General features: G+C 41.7%; 1 protein-coding gene across 1 annotated transcript in view; it reads left to right on the plus strand.

Annotated features, from left to right (window-relative positions):
- The first annotated feature begins 260 nt into the window (after positions 1-260).
- The window catches only part of LOC139368348 (espin-like), a 130,660-nt gene continuing 113,447 nt past the window's right edge, over positions 261-17,473 (plus strand). The window contains exons 1-2 of the mRNA XM_071107112.1: positions 261-1,118; positions 9,126-9,319. Coding sequence (XP_070963213.1) covers positions 825-1,118; positions 9,126-9,319 — 488 coding nt within the window. The 5' untranslated portion in view covers positions 261-824. The remainder of the gene's footprint in view (positions 1,119-9,125; positions 9,320-17,473) is intronic.

Raw genomic sequence — 17,473 nt, forward strand, 5'->3', positions numbered from 1 at the left:
TCTAACACACCTGATTCTGCTAATCAAGGTGCTGATTAATATTTGATTAGCAGTGTCAGTGTATAAGGTGCAAAAACCTTGAGAAACAAGTATCTCTCCGTGAGGACTGGCCACCCCTGACATTGGCTACTGTCTCCTTAACTACTGATCCGATTTCTAGAGACCAACCTGTTACTGCAGGAGTGATCTTCCCCTGATGGATTATTTAACAGGTGTTGAGTCCCAAATCGCAATCTGCGGCCACAGATACATGAGCCAAAACAGCCGTGCGCAATATTCTCCGTAGCTAATTCAATGGGCTACAACTTCGATAACGTTCTCAAAGCGGAGTAATATCTAAGAAAGAAGGCGATATTAAGACCAGGGAATATCCCTGCAGCGGGTGTTTGAGCTATGGTGTGGAGGCAGCGGAGGACATGGTAGCCATCAGTTGAACATTATCGCCGTGCGCAATTACAAATCACCGGTACGCAATAATGTTTAACTTCATTCGCTCAATTACACGAACACGACTGGTACTTGGTCAAGTCTGTGGATATAAAGCAAAACAATGTTTTTAACTAGAAAAATGACCAAATTCATGCGCACTGAAAGACATGTCCAAAGAAATAGGCTTTTTGTCGTTCTCAAAAAGTAGGCTTACTTAGAGATGCATTTAAATATGTCAATTCAGCAGGATAGGCTTCTAAAGACTGGACATGCATTTGTGTTCCTGTACTGAACACATGATTTATCTGCGAAGAAAATAGTTCTAGAGTTAAATAGAGATTAACCTCATTTAGAGGGTGCGTTTATAAATACTGAGGAGTTGTCGAGCCGCAGTTATGGTGGTGGAAAGGACACTGATTGCCGCAAGGCAGGGGGATGTCCAAACTCTGAAAGTGCAATTAGCGGAGAATGTACTGACCAGCGGAGTAAAGGACCTTTTGGGAGCCTCACCTGTCCACCATGCAGCCCGTACTGGAAAACTGACTTGCCTGCGTTTCCTCGTGGAAGAAGTGGGTCTACCGGGCAACGGTTTGGCGAATAATGGCGCCAGCCCCGCACACGACGCGGCTGCCACTGGTAACCTGGCCTGTTTACAGTGGCTATTGACTCAAGGGGGATGTCATACCGCGGTGAGTCAAGTTATTTTCTCGCCTCAGGCATACAGTACAGTAGCTTTTTAAATGGTCTGATTAGTTCCCTAAAGTCATCACGTAATTCATCACAGGCCTATATCCAGCTGAGATTGTTATTAGTGATTACACTAATTATCACCAAGCCCCATTCAAAGGGAAGTGTAGCATTACTCACCACAGCAGGCACTCCAGTGTGCTAAGTTCCATACTTATAGTGCATAACAATGTCACATATCTGCTGGAATAATTGTATATGAGCTTTACAACAGCTTGAGAAACAGTTATTTGTCTGAACCCTTTCTCTGATTTTGAAGTGTTACGGCCCCAGGCCCCAGGTACCCATGAGAGAGAGAATGAAGTAGACGGTATGTGTCAAAAAGTGATTGATTGAGCTATTCCTGTGTTCTTCCTTTTTAAGGGTGTGCTTATGTGACATGATAGTGCAGCTGTTTCTTCCAAGTAAAGCAAAAGTAATGGCCTGATCGATGTGTAGTGAGTGAGTGACCTTGTTGAACTGAAATAAAATGTGAAACAGTTGAATTTTTGTAGTGAACTTATGAAGCTGTTGGGTAGTGAGCTTGTGACCCCGTGTATAATTAATAAGTAATTTCTGGGGTTGGTCTGCAGTAGAGGTCGACCGATTAGTCGTAATGGCCAATTAATTGGGGCCGATTTCAAGTTTTTATAACAATCGGAAATCGGTATTTTTGGACACCGATTTGACCGATTTAATTTTTTTATTTATTTTTGATTATTTTTTATACCTTTTGTTACGAATCCCTTTTGGCCCGACAGTCTAGGGGGGATGGTAGTGAGACCCGTAACATAACTCATGTAAATTATAATTGTGACAAAGTAAAAGTGTGAACGTAATAACCAGGACAACTGAAATTATACCGTCAAACTCAGGGTTTATTGTAAAACACACGGTAATGGGGGGAGCAGGAAAAAGGGGCTGAGCTGGACCCAAGGAAAGAAACAATAAGTATTCAAAACACCCCTAAGCTAGACTAGCCTATTTCAACAACAGCTAACTAACCAAAATACAGTGGGTGGTCCGCCCAGTTCTAACTAGTGTGTTTTAACAAAGTTTACCTACGGGTAGTGTATGCCCATGGGCGACTTGTCTTGGTTTCCCCTTTTCCCACCAGCAAACACCATAAGCAAAAACAATACTCACAGGAGATGACAAAGTGATATGGAGGTGCTCAAACAAAAGAGAGGTTAATACGGAAAGAGAGAGATCTACATACATGGCATTTCAAAGAGATTGTGCTACTGAAATTTACCAAGAACAGCTATCTACCAACATGGCATTACAAAGATTGAGCTCTTGAACAAACAAATGATGGGGTTTTTAAACCATGGGGAAGGAACTGTGATAGGGTAGGAAACAGGAGGAGGTGTGTCTTCTGATTGATGGGTTGATTGTTGACTGATTGGGGAGTGATGATTTTCACCTGTGAGGGGAGAAGGAGAGAAAAGAAACACACACAGGATACACACAGACACAGGATACCTGTATCCGTAACACCTTTATTTAACTGGGCAAGTCAGTTAAGAACACACTCTTATTTTCAATGACGGCCTAGAAACGGTGGGTTAACTGACTCATTCAGGGGCAGAACGACAGATTTTCACCCTGTCATCTCGGGGGATTCAATCTTGCAACCTTATAGTTAACTAGTCCAATGCTCTAACCACCTGCCTCTCATTGCACTCCACGAGGAGACTGCCTGTTACGCTAATGCAGTAAGCCAAGTTGCTAGCTAGCATTAAACTTATCTTATAAAAAACAATCAATCATAATCACCAGTTAACTATACATGGTTGATGATATTACTAGTTTATCTAGCGTGTCCTGCGTTGCATATAATCGATGCGGTGCGTATCGTTGCTCCAATGTGTACCTAACCATAAACATCAATGCCTTTCTTAAAATCAATACACAGAAGTATATATTTTTAAACCTGCATATTTAGCTAAAAGAAATCCAGGTTAGCAGGCAATATTAACCAGGCAATATTAACTTCTCTTGTGTTCATTGCACGCAGAATCAGGGTATATGCAACAGTTTGGGCTGCCTAATTTGCCAGAATTTTACGCAATTATGACATAACATTGAAGGTTGTGCAATGTTACAGAAATATTTAGACTTATGGATGCCACCCCTTAGATAAAATACGGAACGGTTCACTAGTTAACTGAAAGAATAAACGTCTTGTATTCGAGAAGATAGTTTCCGGATTCGACCATATTAATGACCTAAGGCTCGTATTTCTATGTGTTATTATGTTATAACTAAGTCTATGATTTGATAGAGCAGTCTGACTGAGCGGTGGTAGGCAGCAGCAGGCTCGTAAACATTCATTCAAACAGCACTTTAGTGCGTTTTGCCAGAAGCTCTTCGTTGTGTGTCAAGCATTGCGCTGTTTATGACTTCAAGCCTATCAACTCCCGAGATGAGGCTCATGTAACCAATGTGAAATGGCTAGCTAGTTAGCGGGGTGCGCGCTAATAGCATTTCAAATGTCACTCGCTCTGAGACTTGGAGTGGTTGTTCCCCTTACTCTGCATGGGTAACGCTGCTTCGAGGGTGGCTGTTGTCGTTGTGTTTCTGGTTCGAGCCCAGGGAGGAGCGAGGAGAGGGACGGAAGCTATACTGTTACACTGGCAATACTAAAGTGCCTATAAGAACATCCAATAGTCAAAGGTTAATGAAATACAAATGGTATAGAGGGAAATAGTCCTATAATTCCTATAATAACTACAACCTAAAACTTCTTACCTGGGAATATTGAAGACTCATGTTAAAAGGAACCACCAGCTTTCATATGTTCTCATGTTCTGAGCAAGGAACTGAAACGTTAGCTTTCTTACATAGCACATACTGCACTTTTACTTTCTTCTCCAACACTTTGTTTTTGCATTATTTAGACAAAATTGAACATGTTTCATTATTTATTTGAGGCTAAATTGATTTTATTGATATATTAAGTTAAAATAAGTGTTCATTCAGTATTGTTGTAATTGTCATTATTATAAATAAAAATCGGACGATTAATCGGTATCGGCTATTTTGGTCCTCCATCAATCGGTATCGGCGTTGAAAAATCATAATCGGTCGACTTCTTCTAGCTCAGACACCCATGCATGCCCCAAAAGACATGCCACCAGAGGTCTCTTCATAGTCCCCAAGTCCAGAACAGACTATCCGAGGCACACAGTACTACACAGAGACATGACTACATGGAACTCTATTCCACATCAGGTAACAGTAGAATCAGATTTTTAAAAACGGACACAAATACAACTTATGGAACAGCATGATCTGTGAAGACGCATGAACTGACACTCACACGCAAGCACGCGCACTCTACACACACGTACGTTGTTGTATGGTGGTATTATACAGTTTGTTTTGTAGATGTGTAGTAATGTTATAGGATGTACTGTTTTATGTGTAATCTTAATGTGTTTGGATCCCTAATAAATACAAACCTGGGAGAAGTTGCAACTTAACATTCTGAATGCACTGCAGCCTTACTAGCTAACGTTAGCTTAATTGAGTCTGCAGTACAGTCAGAATATTAAGTAACAGCCTACCTGCTGGGTGTTGGTCGTTGGAACCTATCCTTCTTTAACTTTTGATTCCGTCATTTTAATTCCATTGATTAGATAGATACAGTGCCTTGCGAAAGTATTCGGCCCCCTTGAACTTTGCGACCTTTTGCCACATTTCAGGCTTCAAACATAAAGATATAAAACTGTATTTTTTTGTGAAGAATCAACAACAAGTGGGACACAATCATGAAGTGGAACGACATTTATTAGATATTTCAAACTTTTTTAACAAATCAAAAACTGAAGAATTGGGCGTGCAAAATTATTCAGCCCCCTTAAGTTAATACTTTGTAGCGCCACCTTTTGCTGCGATTACAGCTGTAAGTCGCTTGGGGTATGTCTCTCAGTTTTGCACATTGAGAGACTGAAATTTTTTCCCATTCCTCCTTGCAAAACAGCTCGAGCTCAGTGAGGTTGGATGGAGAGCATTTGTGAACAGCAGTTTTCAGTTCTTTCCACAGATTCTCGATTGGATTCAGGTCTGGACTTTGACTTGGCCATTCTAACACCTGGATATGTTTATTTTTGAACCATTCCATTGTAGATTTTGCTTTATGTTTTGGATCATTGTCTTGTTGGAAGACAAATCTCCGTCCCAGTCTCAGGTCTTTTGCAGACTCCATCAGGTTCTTCCAGAATGGTCCTGTATTTGGCTCCATCCATCTTCCCATCAATTTTAACCATCTTCCCTGTCCCTGCTGAAGAAAAGCAGGCCCAAACCATGATGCTGCCACCACCATGTTTGACAGTGGGGATGGTGTGTTCAACTGTGTTGCTTTTACGCCAAACATAACGTTTTGCATTGTTGCCAAAAAGTTCAATTTTGGTTTCATCTGACCAGAGCACCTTCTTCCACATGTTTGGTGTGTCTCCCAGGTGGCTTGTGGCAAACTTTAACCAACACTTTTTATGGATATCTTTAAGAAATGGCTTTCTTCTTGCCACTTTTCCATAAAGGCCAGATTTGTGCAATATACGACTGATTGTTGTCCTATGGACAGAGTCTCCCACCTCAGCTGTAGATCTCTGCAGTTCATCCAGAGTGATCATGGGCTTCTTGGCTGCATCTCTGATCAGTCTTCTCCTTGTATGAGCTGAAAGTTTAGAGGGACGGCCAGGTCTTGGTAGATTTGCAGTGGTCTGATACTCCTTCCATTTCAATATTATCGCTTGCACAGTGCTCCTTGGGATGTTTAAAGCTTGGGAAATCTTTTTGTATCCAAATCCAGCTTTAAACTTCTTCACAACAGTATCTCGGACCTGCCTGGTGTGTTCCTTGTTCTTCATGATGCTCTCTGCGCTTTTAACGGACCTCTGAGAATATCACAGTGCAGGTGCATTTATACGGAGACTTGATTACACACAGGTGGATTGTATTTATCATCATTAGTCATTTAGGTCAACATTGGATCATTCAGAGATCCTCACTGAACTTCTGGAGAGAGTTTGCTGCACTGAAAGTAAAGGGGCTGAATAATTTTGCACGCCCAATTTTTCAGTTTTTGATTTGTTAAAAAAGTTTGAAATATCCAATAAATGTCGTTCCACTTCATGATTGTGTCCCACTTGTTGTTGATTCTTCACAAAAAATACAGTTTTATATCTTTATGTTTGAAGCCTGAAATGTGGCAAAAGGTCGCAAAGTTCAAGGGGGCCGAATACTTTCGCAAGGCACTGTACCTGTTAACTTTTGCCACACACTGTAGCCTATTGCTGCTTTCACTTATGATTGGCCAACGGCAAAATACACACGCCACGCTCCACTCTTGTGAAAAGCAAGAGCAGCAGCATAAATTATAAAAATGATCTCTTTCGACCAAAGCTGTCACGTTCGGATCTGTATTATTTAAGGTGTACACACCCATGCTCCTTCATTTGAATGGCGGGATTGACGCTAGTACTGAATTTGCATAAATGTCTGAAAAGGAAGTAATGGTACCTCTCTCTCCTCTGGCTGTTCTCCCATGCGTGTCTCAGGCCTTAGAGAGAGGGTACATGGAAAGGAGGGATGAGTGACTCCTCTGGCTGTTCTCCCATGCGTGTCTCAGGCTTTAGAGAGAGGGTACATGGAAAGGAGGGATGAGTGACTCCTCTGGCTGTTCTCCCATGCGTGTCTCAGGCTTTAGAGAGAGGGTACATGGAAAGGAGGGCTGAGTGACTCCTCTGGCTGTCCTCCCATGCGTGTCTCAGGCTTTAGAGAGAGGGTACATGGAAAGGAGGGATGAGTGACTTGTATGCCATCATTCTCACTAATACTATGCATCATCAAGCAACTTTTAATAAACGCAGCTAAATTCTCATGATAGTCTGTCCACCAACATTTTAGGGGGGTTAAATAAGTGGTTACTCTCCCCAAATCAATGGCACGACTACCAGTAGCGGTGCATGGGTAAGATCACTGGGGAAGCCAAACACCCCCCTGAAAAAAAGCCATATTACAACTTGTTGTGATAATTGCATTGTTTGTTCTATTACCCGTTAGTTCATATGCCTTGCGACCGTGATGTATAGGCCGAGACAGTAAGAAAACAGTGGCAGAAGAAATTCAACCATAACTTTTTTGTTTGTTTTATCACAACACTGGATAGCAACCTCTGTCCAGTGAAGTCCACAAAGCATATTGCATGTAACAGACATGACCTACAGCATGGTCAAGCAAGTTCATGTTTCTGACATTTTCGGACCACTAAACAACTATTGCGTTAGAACCACGGAGAGTTACTGCAAAGAAAACAGGAGCTGCCTCCGCTATTCCAGCACTGCAATGTCAATGCCATTCTCCTCTCATGTTAACAGTCTATCACTCTGTTATACAGTACACTCTTATTTATTTATGTTTTTTTGTCCTAGGCTACCTGCCTAAAATGCTTGCTCGCTAGCCTAACTTCCATTCATGGGAAACGTTAGCTAGTTAACTTTAGCCTTCTATATCTAGCTACATATTGAACTTCCATCCTCTCAGGCCAGGGGCACAACAATGTATGAATTAATGTTTGGATCAGAATCACCATCATAATCATTGGCCAGTACAGAGAATTTAAGTTAAACCACAAGTCCAAATCCCTATCTACATCCATGGCTAATTTAGGAAAGAGCCAATTTTAGCTAGCTAGCCACCGGAGTGCAACACAACGAGATGCAACAATTGTAGTTTTTCTGTCAATGCCGTATGTTCTCAATGAGATTTGATAGATGTGCTGCCAAATCCAAGCTGGCTTCCTTGAACATTTTGTTTTTTGGTGCGTCAGGACCATCCCCAGTTTAGCTCAACGCTGATGTGGCTAATTTAGTTATTTTTTTGGTCAAGGGAGGCCAGATGCTCGGTGGTGTCTCATCCCTTCAATGCTACGGGCCGCAACAATGTCATAGTCGTTAGTCGTTTGGCTGTTCTCCCATGCGTGTCTCAGGCTTTAGAGAGAGGGTACATGGAAAGGAGGGATGAGTGACTCCTCTGGCTGTTCTCCCATGCGTGTCTCAGGCTTTAGAGAGAGGGTACATGGAAAGGAGGGCTGAGTGACTCCTCTGGCTGTTCAGACAGCATCAGATAAATGGCCTACATGTAGAGAGACAGAAGGTGGCTGTTTCACTCGCTTGGATGCTTTCTCCTGTAAGATACATTCGGCCTCTTGCGATTTGAAGGAAAATTATGAAACAGAGACATTGCTTCCCTTTGCGTCCATGAAAACACACTGCTGACGACAACTACTACTATTATTTTACCCGTTTTCTGCTCAATAAACTGGTGCTAGTAACAGGAGCAGCCTAATAAGAGCTCCCTTCATTACCGCTACATGTTCACCATTCAATGCTAGGCTTACGTGGTTGACAGACTATACAGCCACCACAAAGTGTGCAAGTGATAAGCAAATTGGCAAACATTTGTATATGGCCTCTCTTACCATTAGTAATGTAGTCTAGATTAAGTTTGACACGGTGGGTCGTCCTTGTTCGTTTCCACTCTGTGTCATTGACACCTCTTGTTTTTGTGAGTGGTTTCAGGCACAGTGTTACCCAATTCAGATAATATCTTTCAAATTATTTCAGGTTCACCCCATCTCTTTTTAATAATGGTTTCATATCTGTTTTTAAATTACTTGAATGCAGAGTAATGATGTCATCTTTTTTAATACTGTATGGAGCTATTTTGTTGTTTTAGAAATAGTACTCTCTTGTTCCTGACATAAAGGTGAAGTGAGTCCAGTGAATTGATTGGACGATACAAGGCATACATTAGCACAAACCAGACATTGAATAGTCCTGTGTACGTACGTGATGTAACACGTGTCCTTGATCTAGGCTACTACTAGGATGTAACTGAACTAACCCTGATAAGCCCTGATGCCTATTTCTGATATTTTCCACGTTTCTCATCTTTTTCAGGACCGTGATAGTTCCGGAGCCACCGTTCTCCACCTCGCCTCCCGGTTCAGCCATCACGAGATCACTGATTGGTTGCTGAAGAGCGGGGAGGCTGATGCCGGGGTGTCCACAGAGACTGGGGCCCTGGCTGTCCACTATGCTGCTGCCAAGGGAGACCTGCCCTCCCTCCGACTCCTGTTGAGACACATCCCAAAGTAAGAGCGCCAATGCTAATACTAAGCTAACCCACTTACCTAGCTATTATCCACAAACAGCGCTAATGTGGCTAACCCTGACAGAATTTTGGGATGTTTAAATATATATTTTTAAAATCATTTCTGGGTAACAATGAAGTACCTTAGCATAATATATTTCCTTTAAAATGCACAAATAGATTTTTATCCAAAAAACATTTCTGAAGTAAGAATTTTGCTAGGACTTTCTTAGTGGTCTGAGTATGAAGCAGAAAACTGAAAACCTAGATGTTCTTGGCAGAGGTTTTTAACTCTGTCAATAAACACATTTTACTGCATGGTGATATCAAAAGTCACAATGTCATTGGATTTAGTTTGCAATTTGGGTGGAAAATAAATACAAAATTATTTTACATGGACTTTTTTCAAATCCAACCAGTTTTCTTCATTGCTTCAATGTCATCACATTTAAAAAACCTCTCCTCTGTTCCTCTGGTGATGTAGGATAAGGGTACAGCTAAAGGCTAACGGAACTGGTCGTCTAGTACGTTCGGAACAGAGTTAAAGGAGCAGGTTTCTGGGCGTGATAGAATAGGTTCAAAGCATAGTGTACAGACAAAGGGATGGTAGGATGTGAGTACATTGGAGACACAGCGATTCAGACAGCTAGCAGAAGGGCCTTAGAAGGACGTCACAACGCAAAGTCGGTTTTAGCCTCTGCGTGTGTTGACATCAATAGACCAGTTGTGATGGATTAGTAGGGTTCCGAGTAGCAGAGGGGTCCAAGTCCAATTGACAAAATATATAGGTATAGTGGCCCAAGAAATTGGCCGATGGATCTATACAGCTAACAGTCGAATATGCTCTAGACAGCTAGCGGGCTGCGGCTAGCAGATGGGCATAAAGGGGACGTTGCGGCGTAGGGGCCAGTTGAGTACCCCCTCGAGCAGGTTACATCGGTAGTCCAGTCGTGAGGGATCCCAGGATCCCAGTTATTGTAGCCCAGGAGTGGCTGATGGGCCTCTTCAGCTAGCCGGGAGAATGGGCCTAGCATGGGCTAGCTCCAGGCTAATTTTGATGCTTGCTTCGGGACAGACGTGGGACACGACAAGACGAAGGACAAAGACATCTGACTGCTACGCCATCTTGGATGAGCCTAGTAGCGAACTAGCGATATGCTAATGACGGAAACTAATATGGGCATGAAGAACTGGACCGCTTTCTAGGTGTCTCTGGCATTGTTTAACCAAAGCTTTTTGCTGTGGGGAGATAGTATTGTTATGTCAGGGTTTATGATGCAACATATTGTAGAACAGAATGTTATCTTATGGATTTCGAAGGGTAATTGGCCTGTTTGACAGAAATCCCAAGGAAGCATGTCTCCTTTATCATGCAACACCGTTCCTTCATTTGTTTTATTGAGCACTAGTTAGCGAAATGTAAAAAGCTTTGCATTCAGCATCATGAGTTTGCTCCTTATAGTTTCCCTTTTTTCCCCAGACTTAGCTAGCTGCACAGTACGTGGTGAGGATTGGATTTGTCTAAAGCATGTTATTTACAGACCGATGGTTTCAAGGCCTTGGAAATCTACATGCTAAACATTTGCTCAATTTACAGTGCAGGAAAAATGTAAGGCCCTATATTCCCACTGAAATCCATTCCACAGATCAAGTGTTTTGACATTTGACTTCAAGGCAAGACATTCATGTGCAATAGTGCTCACATTTTGTTATGATGTTTTTAATTTGTACACATTTGAGTTAGGCTAACCACTATAAAACTTGTACGTTGACATCATCCATCTAATTCACAGTTCTGACAGCACAACATACTGTTCCACTTTTATAAGCCCGTGAATCAGCTTTTCCCCCCCAAAAAGGGTTTGGAACTCCATCTGAGTCTTAACTTACTGTTGAGGATTAGAGTAGTAAAGTACACAAGGTGCAATTTCATTTTTTATATACTGGGTGTGTCACCATTGAGACCAGGGTCTCGTTTGCAAGGGACCGCTGTGAACATGAACATACAATAAATAATATCAATACATTAAGATTTATTAAACCAAACACCACTCTCTCTCATATCACCTCCCTTAAACTCCATCTAAACTGTTCAATGGTAACAAGCAAATCTAATTTCAAGGTGGCCTGAAGGCGATTCCATGAGTTGGGGTCATAACAACTAAAAGCTTTTTTCCCCCGGTCAGTGTGGGACCTCCAGAACCAGCCAGACGAGAGCGGCTCTGAAAATGACTGGATCTCCAGATAATATGTGAGCTCAGGTAGTGAGTCTCTGAATAACTGTTTTCTATACGGTTAAAATCTGCTTCAATAATCCAGACAGATGCCAAAGGAAGCTCAGGCTAGATTTATTCACCACACTGGGTGTTATAGCTTCAAGACATGATATAAAGTCACAAACGCATATATTTATAATCTCTGACTAGGCCCCCCTTCTGTGTCTAGGATGAACAATCAATCTCTGGGCAGATGGAGTTATCGTCCCAGCTTGAGTCAGGTACTCCTCCACATCACAGGTTTTATCAGTCAGGAGAAGCCTTAAGTTACAGGTAGTACACATTCTTGCAGTCTACCGCGGTCCACTAGATAATTCTCATACACAAAGAACTTAAACCTAACACCACTTTCCATCCCTAAGAATGTATTTTCATATTACGAGAATACATAATGGTATAAAACATTGAAGATATGACCGTAATTACGATCTAACTCCAGACACAGTGCTAAGGCTCCTATTCAACCCTTACAGGCTGACTACGTCGCTCGCGTCGCATGCGCGAGTGTTGCAAGATAAATTTAGATATCTATATTATTCAATTATTGCACCCACACGCCAAGAGCGAAAATAGAAGTCAGTTTGTGACGCAGATCGCGCTACAAGTCCTGCCTCTCCCGTCTACTCATTGGTTTATAGAAGCAGGTACCCACGTGTCATCTCATTGGTTATACCCACGTGGGTGACTGAAAGATGAATGAGGTCGGTGGTGGTAATGCACCTAATTTATTTAAGTTGCCAATTCCAATATAAAGTCCAGAGAATAAAAAGCCTAGAAGGAGAAGAGATATCTAGAAACGAGTCGGTTGACAGTTTTATGTGTGGATTAATTGTTGGAGTAGAGGACCGTGTGCGTTTCAGGTAAAATAACACCTTAATGTTTATATCCCAGGACAAATTAGCTAGCAAGTGCAAGCTAGCTAGCTAAAATGCCATATGTTTAATGCTTTTTGACCTGTCCCCAAATTAATGTAATTAGTTCAGAGTTTGTTTTGGTATTTTAACCTGCATGTCGTGATCGCGTTTGGTGTGGAGGGACAAAATAAATGTGTGCACGATGGCGCACACGTGCAGCCGGTTTGGGTTCCGTGTTATGGAATCATTCTTGCCCGTAGAGACGGGCCCACTCTTGTACTTTACCTCTGCCCAAATACAATGCACATAAACCATTCCATCTAACACATAACACAATTACTACTTTTAGAGTAATTATACAATTATATTGAAACGGGCTTAAGTCTGTATCCAACAATACAAAAAGTAGCTTATGCTGGGCCCTTCTGGTAGTCAGACTCCCAGCCAGCAGAACTATACGAAATGCAGTGATGTGTATGAAAATTGTCCCCAGTGAGAAAACACAGTGCTGAAAACACAGTGCTGAATGACAGACTGAATCTAAAGGTTTTAAAACAGAGGCTGTTGCATGCATGTAGATTATATCCCCATATCAAGTACTGGGAGAAGTGTTCTTTCTTTATTTGATTTGTTTTATTTTTCTAGGAGGTGGCTCAGCTTTAATATTGCAACTTTCATCATTGTAATTGTCTGCATCATTTCCAATCCCCCATATATTTTTGGGGTGTAAATATGTGTGTGTGTACGGACATCTATTTTACAATTGTTATATTTTGTTTGTTTTTAGTCCTGGCCTTCCTCTATTTCTGATGTCCATCCAGTTTGATTAATATTTGCCATATTTTTGTAACTGCTATTTCACAAAAGTTCTGAACCTATGTACAGTCGTGGCCAAAAGTTGAAAATGGCACAAATATTAATTTTCACAGTCTGCTGCCTCAGTTTGTATGATGGCAATTTGCATATTCTCCAGAATGTTATGAAGAGGGATCAGATTATTTGCAATTAATAACAAAATCCTTCTTTGCCATGCAAATAAACTGAATCCCCAAAAACATTTCCACTGCATTTCAGCACTGCCACAAAAGGACCAGCTGACATCATGTCAGTGATTATCTTGTTAACACAGGTGTGAGTGTTGACGAGAACAAGGCTGGAGATCACTCTGTCAAGCTGATTGAGTTTGAATAACAGACTGAAAGCTTCAAAAGGAGGGTGGTGCTTGGAATCATTGTTCTTCCTGTCAACCATGGTTACCTGCAAGGAAACACGTGCCATCACCATTGCTTTGCACAAAAAGGGCTTCACAGGCAAGGATATTGCTGCCAGTAAGATTGCACCTAAATCAACCATTTATCGGATCATCAAGAACTTCAAGGAGAGCGGTTCAATTGTTGTGAAGAAGGCTTCAGGGTGACCAAGAAAGTCCAGCAAGCGCCAGAACTGTCTCCTGAAGTTGATTTAGCTGCGGGATCGGGACACCACCAGTACAGAGCTTGCTCAGGAATGGCAGCAGGCAGGTGTGAGTGCATCTGCATGCACAGTGAGGTGAAGACTTTTGGAGGATGGCCTGGTGTCAAGAAGGGTAGCAAAGAATCCACTTCTCGCCAGGAAAAACATCAGGAACAGACTGATATTCTGCAAAAGGTACAGGGATTGGACTGCTGAGTACTGGGGTAAAGTCATTTTCTCTGATGAATCTCCTTCCCGATTGTTTGGGGCATCCGGAAAAAAGCTTGTCCGGAGAAGACGAGGTGAGCGCTACCATCAGTCCCGTGTCATGCCAACAGTAAAGCATCCTGAGACCATTCATGTGTGGGGTTGCTTCTCAGCCAAGGGAGTGGGCTCACTCACAATTTTGCCTAAGAACACAGCCATGAATAAAGAATGGTACCAACACATCCTCCGAGAGCAACTTCTCCCAACCATCCAGGAACAGTTCGGTGACTAACAATGCCTTTTCCAGCATGATGGAGCACCTTGCCATAAGGCAAAAGTGATAACTAAGTGGCTCGGGGAACAAAACATCAATATTTTGGGTCCATGGCCAGGGAACTCCCCAGACCTTAATCTCATTGAGAACTTGTGGTCAATCCTCAATCCTCAGTTCTGAACCTTTTATATTCTCATAGTTTCTACAGATTTTAAATGAAATAATTTTTTGCTGAAATTAATTATATTATTGATCGATTGACTAACTTTTCAAATCACTCAGTATTGCTATCTGCAGCGTTAGATCCAGGTAAATGTTGCAACTCTTCAGCCAATCCTGGACCTGTGACCAAAAAATGAGCTACATATACATGTGGACAGTACCAAAATAAATTATCTAATGATTCTGCCTCCTCGCAGCAAAATCTGCAGAGCTGGGAAGGTTGTGTAGACTATAGAATGATATATATACAGTGGGGAGAACAAGTATTTGATGCACTGCCGATTTTGCAGGTTTTCCTACTTACAGGCCTACAATTTTACCCTGATGTTCTTACACAGCTCTCTGGTCTTGGCCATTGTGGAGAGGTTGGAGTCTGTTTGAGTGTGTGGACAGGTGTCTTTTATACAGGTAACGATTTGATGTTCCAAACATATTTCTCACTATACAGTAGGTCTGCTGCAGAGAGAGACGAGAGGGAGCTTGAGAAAATACAAAAATAACATTTATCTTTTTAAAATGTTTATTTACTTTTTATGGGCTTGGGCTCATAGGGCTGAAATGGTGAATGTGTCCTCCACTGTCATCCTGTCTCTCAACAAAGCTAACAGGATGAGTCTCTGCTGATAGTGCTACTGGAACATAAAAGACGGGGAAAACCGGCAATAAACCTCTGCGAGATGGTCACACACAGAGTGAACATGTTTCACAATCAATTAGAGCAGATTAAGAGCTTTGCCAGAGCTTAATTGCAGAATGTGGTCAAGGGAGCCACAGCGACAGTGCCATAAAATAAACCTTTTAGACTAAGTGACAGTGGGTGAACTTTCAACTGTGTCTCTCGCTCTCTCTGGGTCTAAAGTGTAGGATTTGGATTAGCCTAATGTACTCCCACTTTTCTGTATTGCTTTTTGTTACAACTTCAACTTTCTAACAAGGTGTATTGTTGTCTGGGTTTATCCAAGTCTGTTAACCACTTGATGTTTATCAATACCTTTTCAATCGCTCTGGATAAGATTGTCTGCTGAATGACTGAAATGTAATATACCGTTTTGGCCAAATAGATAGGCACCCTTGCAGTTTTCTCAAATAATAATTACCTAGTTAATCTAAAAATCTTTTGAAATTGAACATTTTGGTCACCACACCTTATTGGATTTTCTACATTGCAGCACAGATTTTATTTTGTAAACATAAGTTTACAATTTTAATAATATTAAGACAGAATTATTGTCATTCTGGAGCTAGTGCCTGGTTGCACAGTCTTTGGCCAAGAGAACTACAGACAAAATGCATCTTGTAGCACCTTTCTACTGACAATTTGTCCCACTTTTCAGCAGCAAACTGCTCTAATTCTTCAACATTTGAGGGGTGCCCTCCAACATCTGGTGTTTTCAGATCTCGACATGAGATCTGAATCACATCCAAAACTTAACTCATTGCTGGCCACTCCAGAACAGTACAGCATCTTTTTTAACCCTTCCTGGGTGCTTTTTGATGTGTGTTTGGGGTCGTTGTCCTGCTGGAAGACCCACAACCTTCAATGGAGCCCCATTTTTAGACACTGGGTTGAACATAGAACTACAAAACACCTGATAATGTGCCGATTTCATGCCCTGCGCATGTTCAATGCCCCCAGTACCAGAGGCAGCAAACCAACACAACTTTATCAAACCTCCCCATCTTTGATTGTAGGGTCTTTTTATGGAATGCTTAATTTGGTTGTCAGTAAACACACCGCTGATCTGTACTGCCAAAGAGCTCAAATGTTTTCAATGGTCCACTGAACATTTCCCCCCCCCAAAATGTAGGCTTGTTTACTGTTGGTGGGATTTTGAGTGTCTCCCTCAGCAGTGGGATCTTCCTATGTTTACCAATGCCCAAATGAAGTGTTCAAATAAAAGAACACCCTCCCTCAAATATGGGGGAGGTTCAATAATGCTGTGGGGTTTCTTTGCTGTCTCTGGTACTGGGGGCCTTGAATGTGTGCAAGACCAAGGTGTTTTGAAGTGCAATTTTCAAACCAGTGTCCAAAAACTGTCTCTGTTGAAGGTTGTGGATCCTCCAAAGGACAACAACCCCAAACACACATCAAAAAGCACCCTGGAATGGTTCAAGTAAAAATGCTGGATTGTTCTGGAGTGAACAGTGAAGAGTCTAGATTTGAGTCACATCCATAACCTATGGTGTGAGATGAAAACAGCAGTTTGTGGTGGGCACACCTCAACATTGAATCAGAGCAGTTTTCTGCTGACGAGTGGTTCAAATTGAAAGTAGAACATTGCAGTAAGCTCATTGATCGCTACAAGAAGAATTTGTTGGCAGTTACAGTTGAAGTCGGAAGTTTACATACACATAGGTTAGTCATTAACTCATTTTCCACTCCACAAATTTCTTGTTAACAAACTATAGTTTTGGCAAAATGGTTAGGACATCTACTTTGTGCGTGACATGTAATTTTTCCAACAATTGTTTACAGACAGATTATTTCACTTATAATTCACTGTATCACAATTCCAGTCAGAAGTTTACATACACTAAGTTGACTGTGCCTTTAAACCGCTTGGAAAATTCCAGAAATGTCATCATGGCTTAAGAAGCTTCTGATTAGGCTAATTGACATAATTTGAGTCAATTGGAGGTGTACCTTTGAATGTATTTCAAGGCCCACCTTCAGACTCAGTGGCAATTTGCTTGACATCATGGGAAAATCAAAAGAAATCAGCCAAGACCTGTAAAAGACATCAGCCAAGCCAAGACCTGTAAGGAATTGTGAAAAACTGAGTTTAAATGTATTTGGCTAAGGTGTATGTAAACTTCCGACTTCAACTGTATCTTGGCAAAAGGCTAAACAACCAAATAGTAGGAGGATG

This window comes from Oncorhynchus clarkii, chromosome 16, assembly GCF_045791955.1.
Source record: "Oncorhynchus clarkii lewisi isolate Uvic-CL-2024 chromosome 16, UVic_Ocla_1.0, whole genome shotgun sequence".
NCBI lineage: Eukaryota > Metazoa > Chordata > Actinopteri > Salmoniformes > Salmonidae > Oncorhynchus > Oncorhynchus clarkii.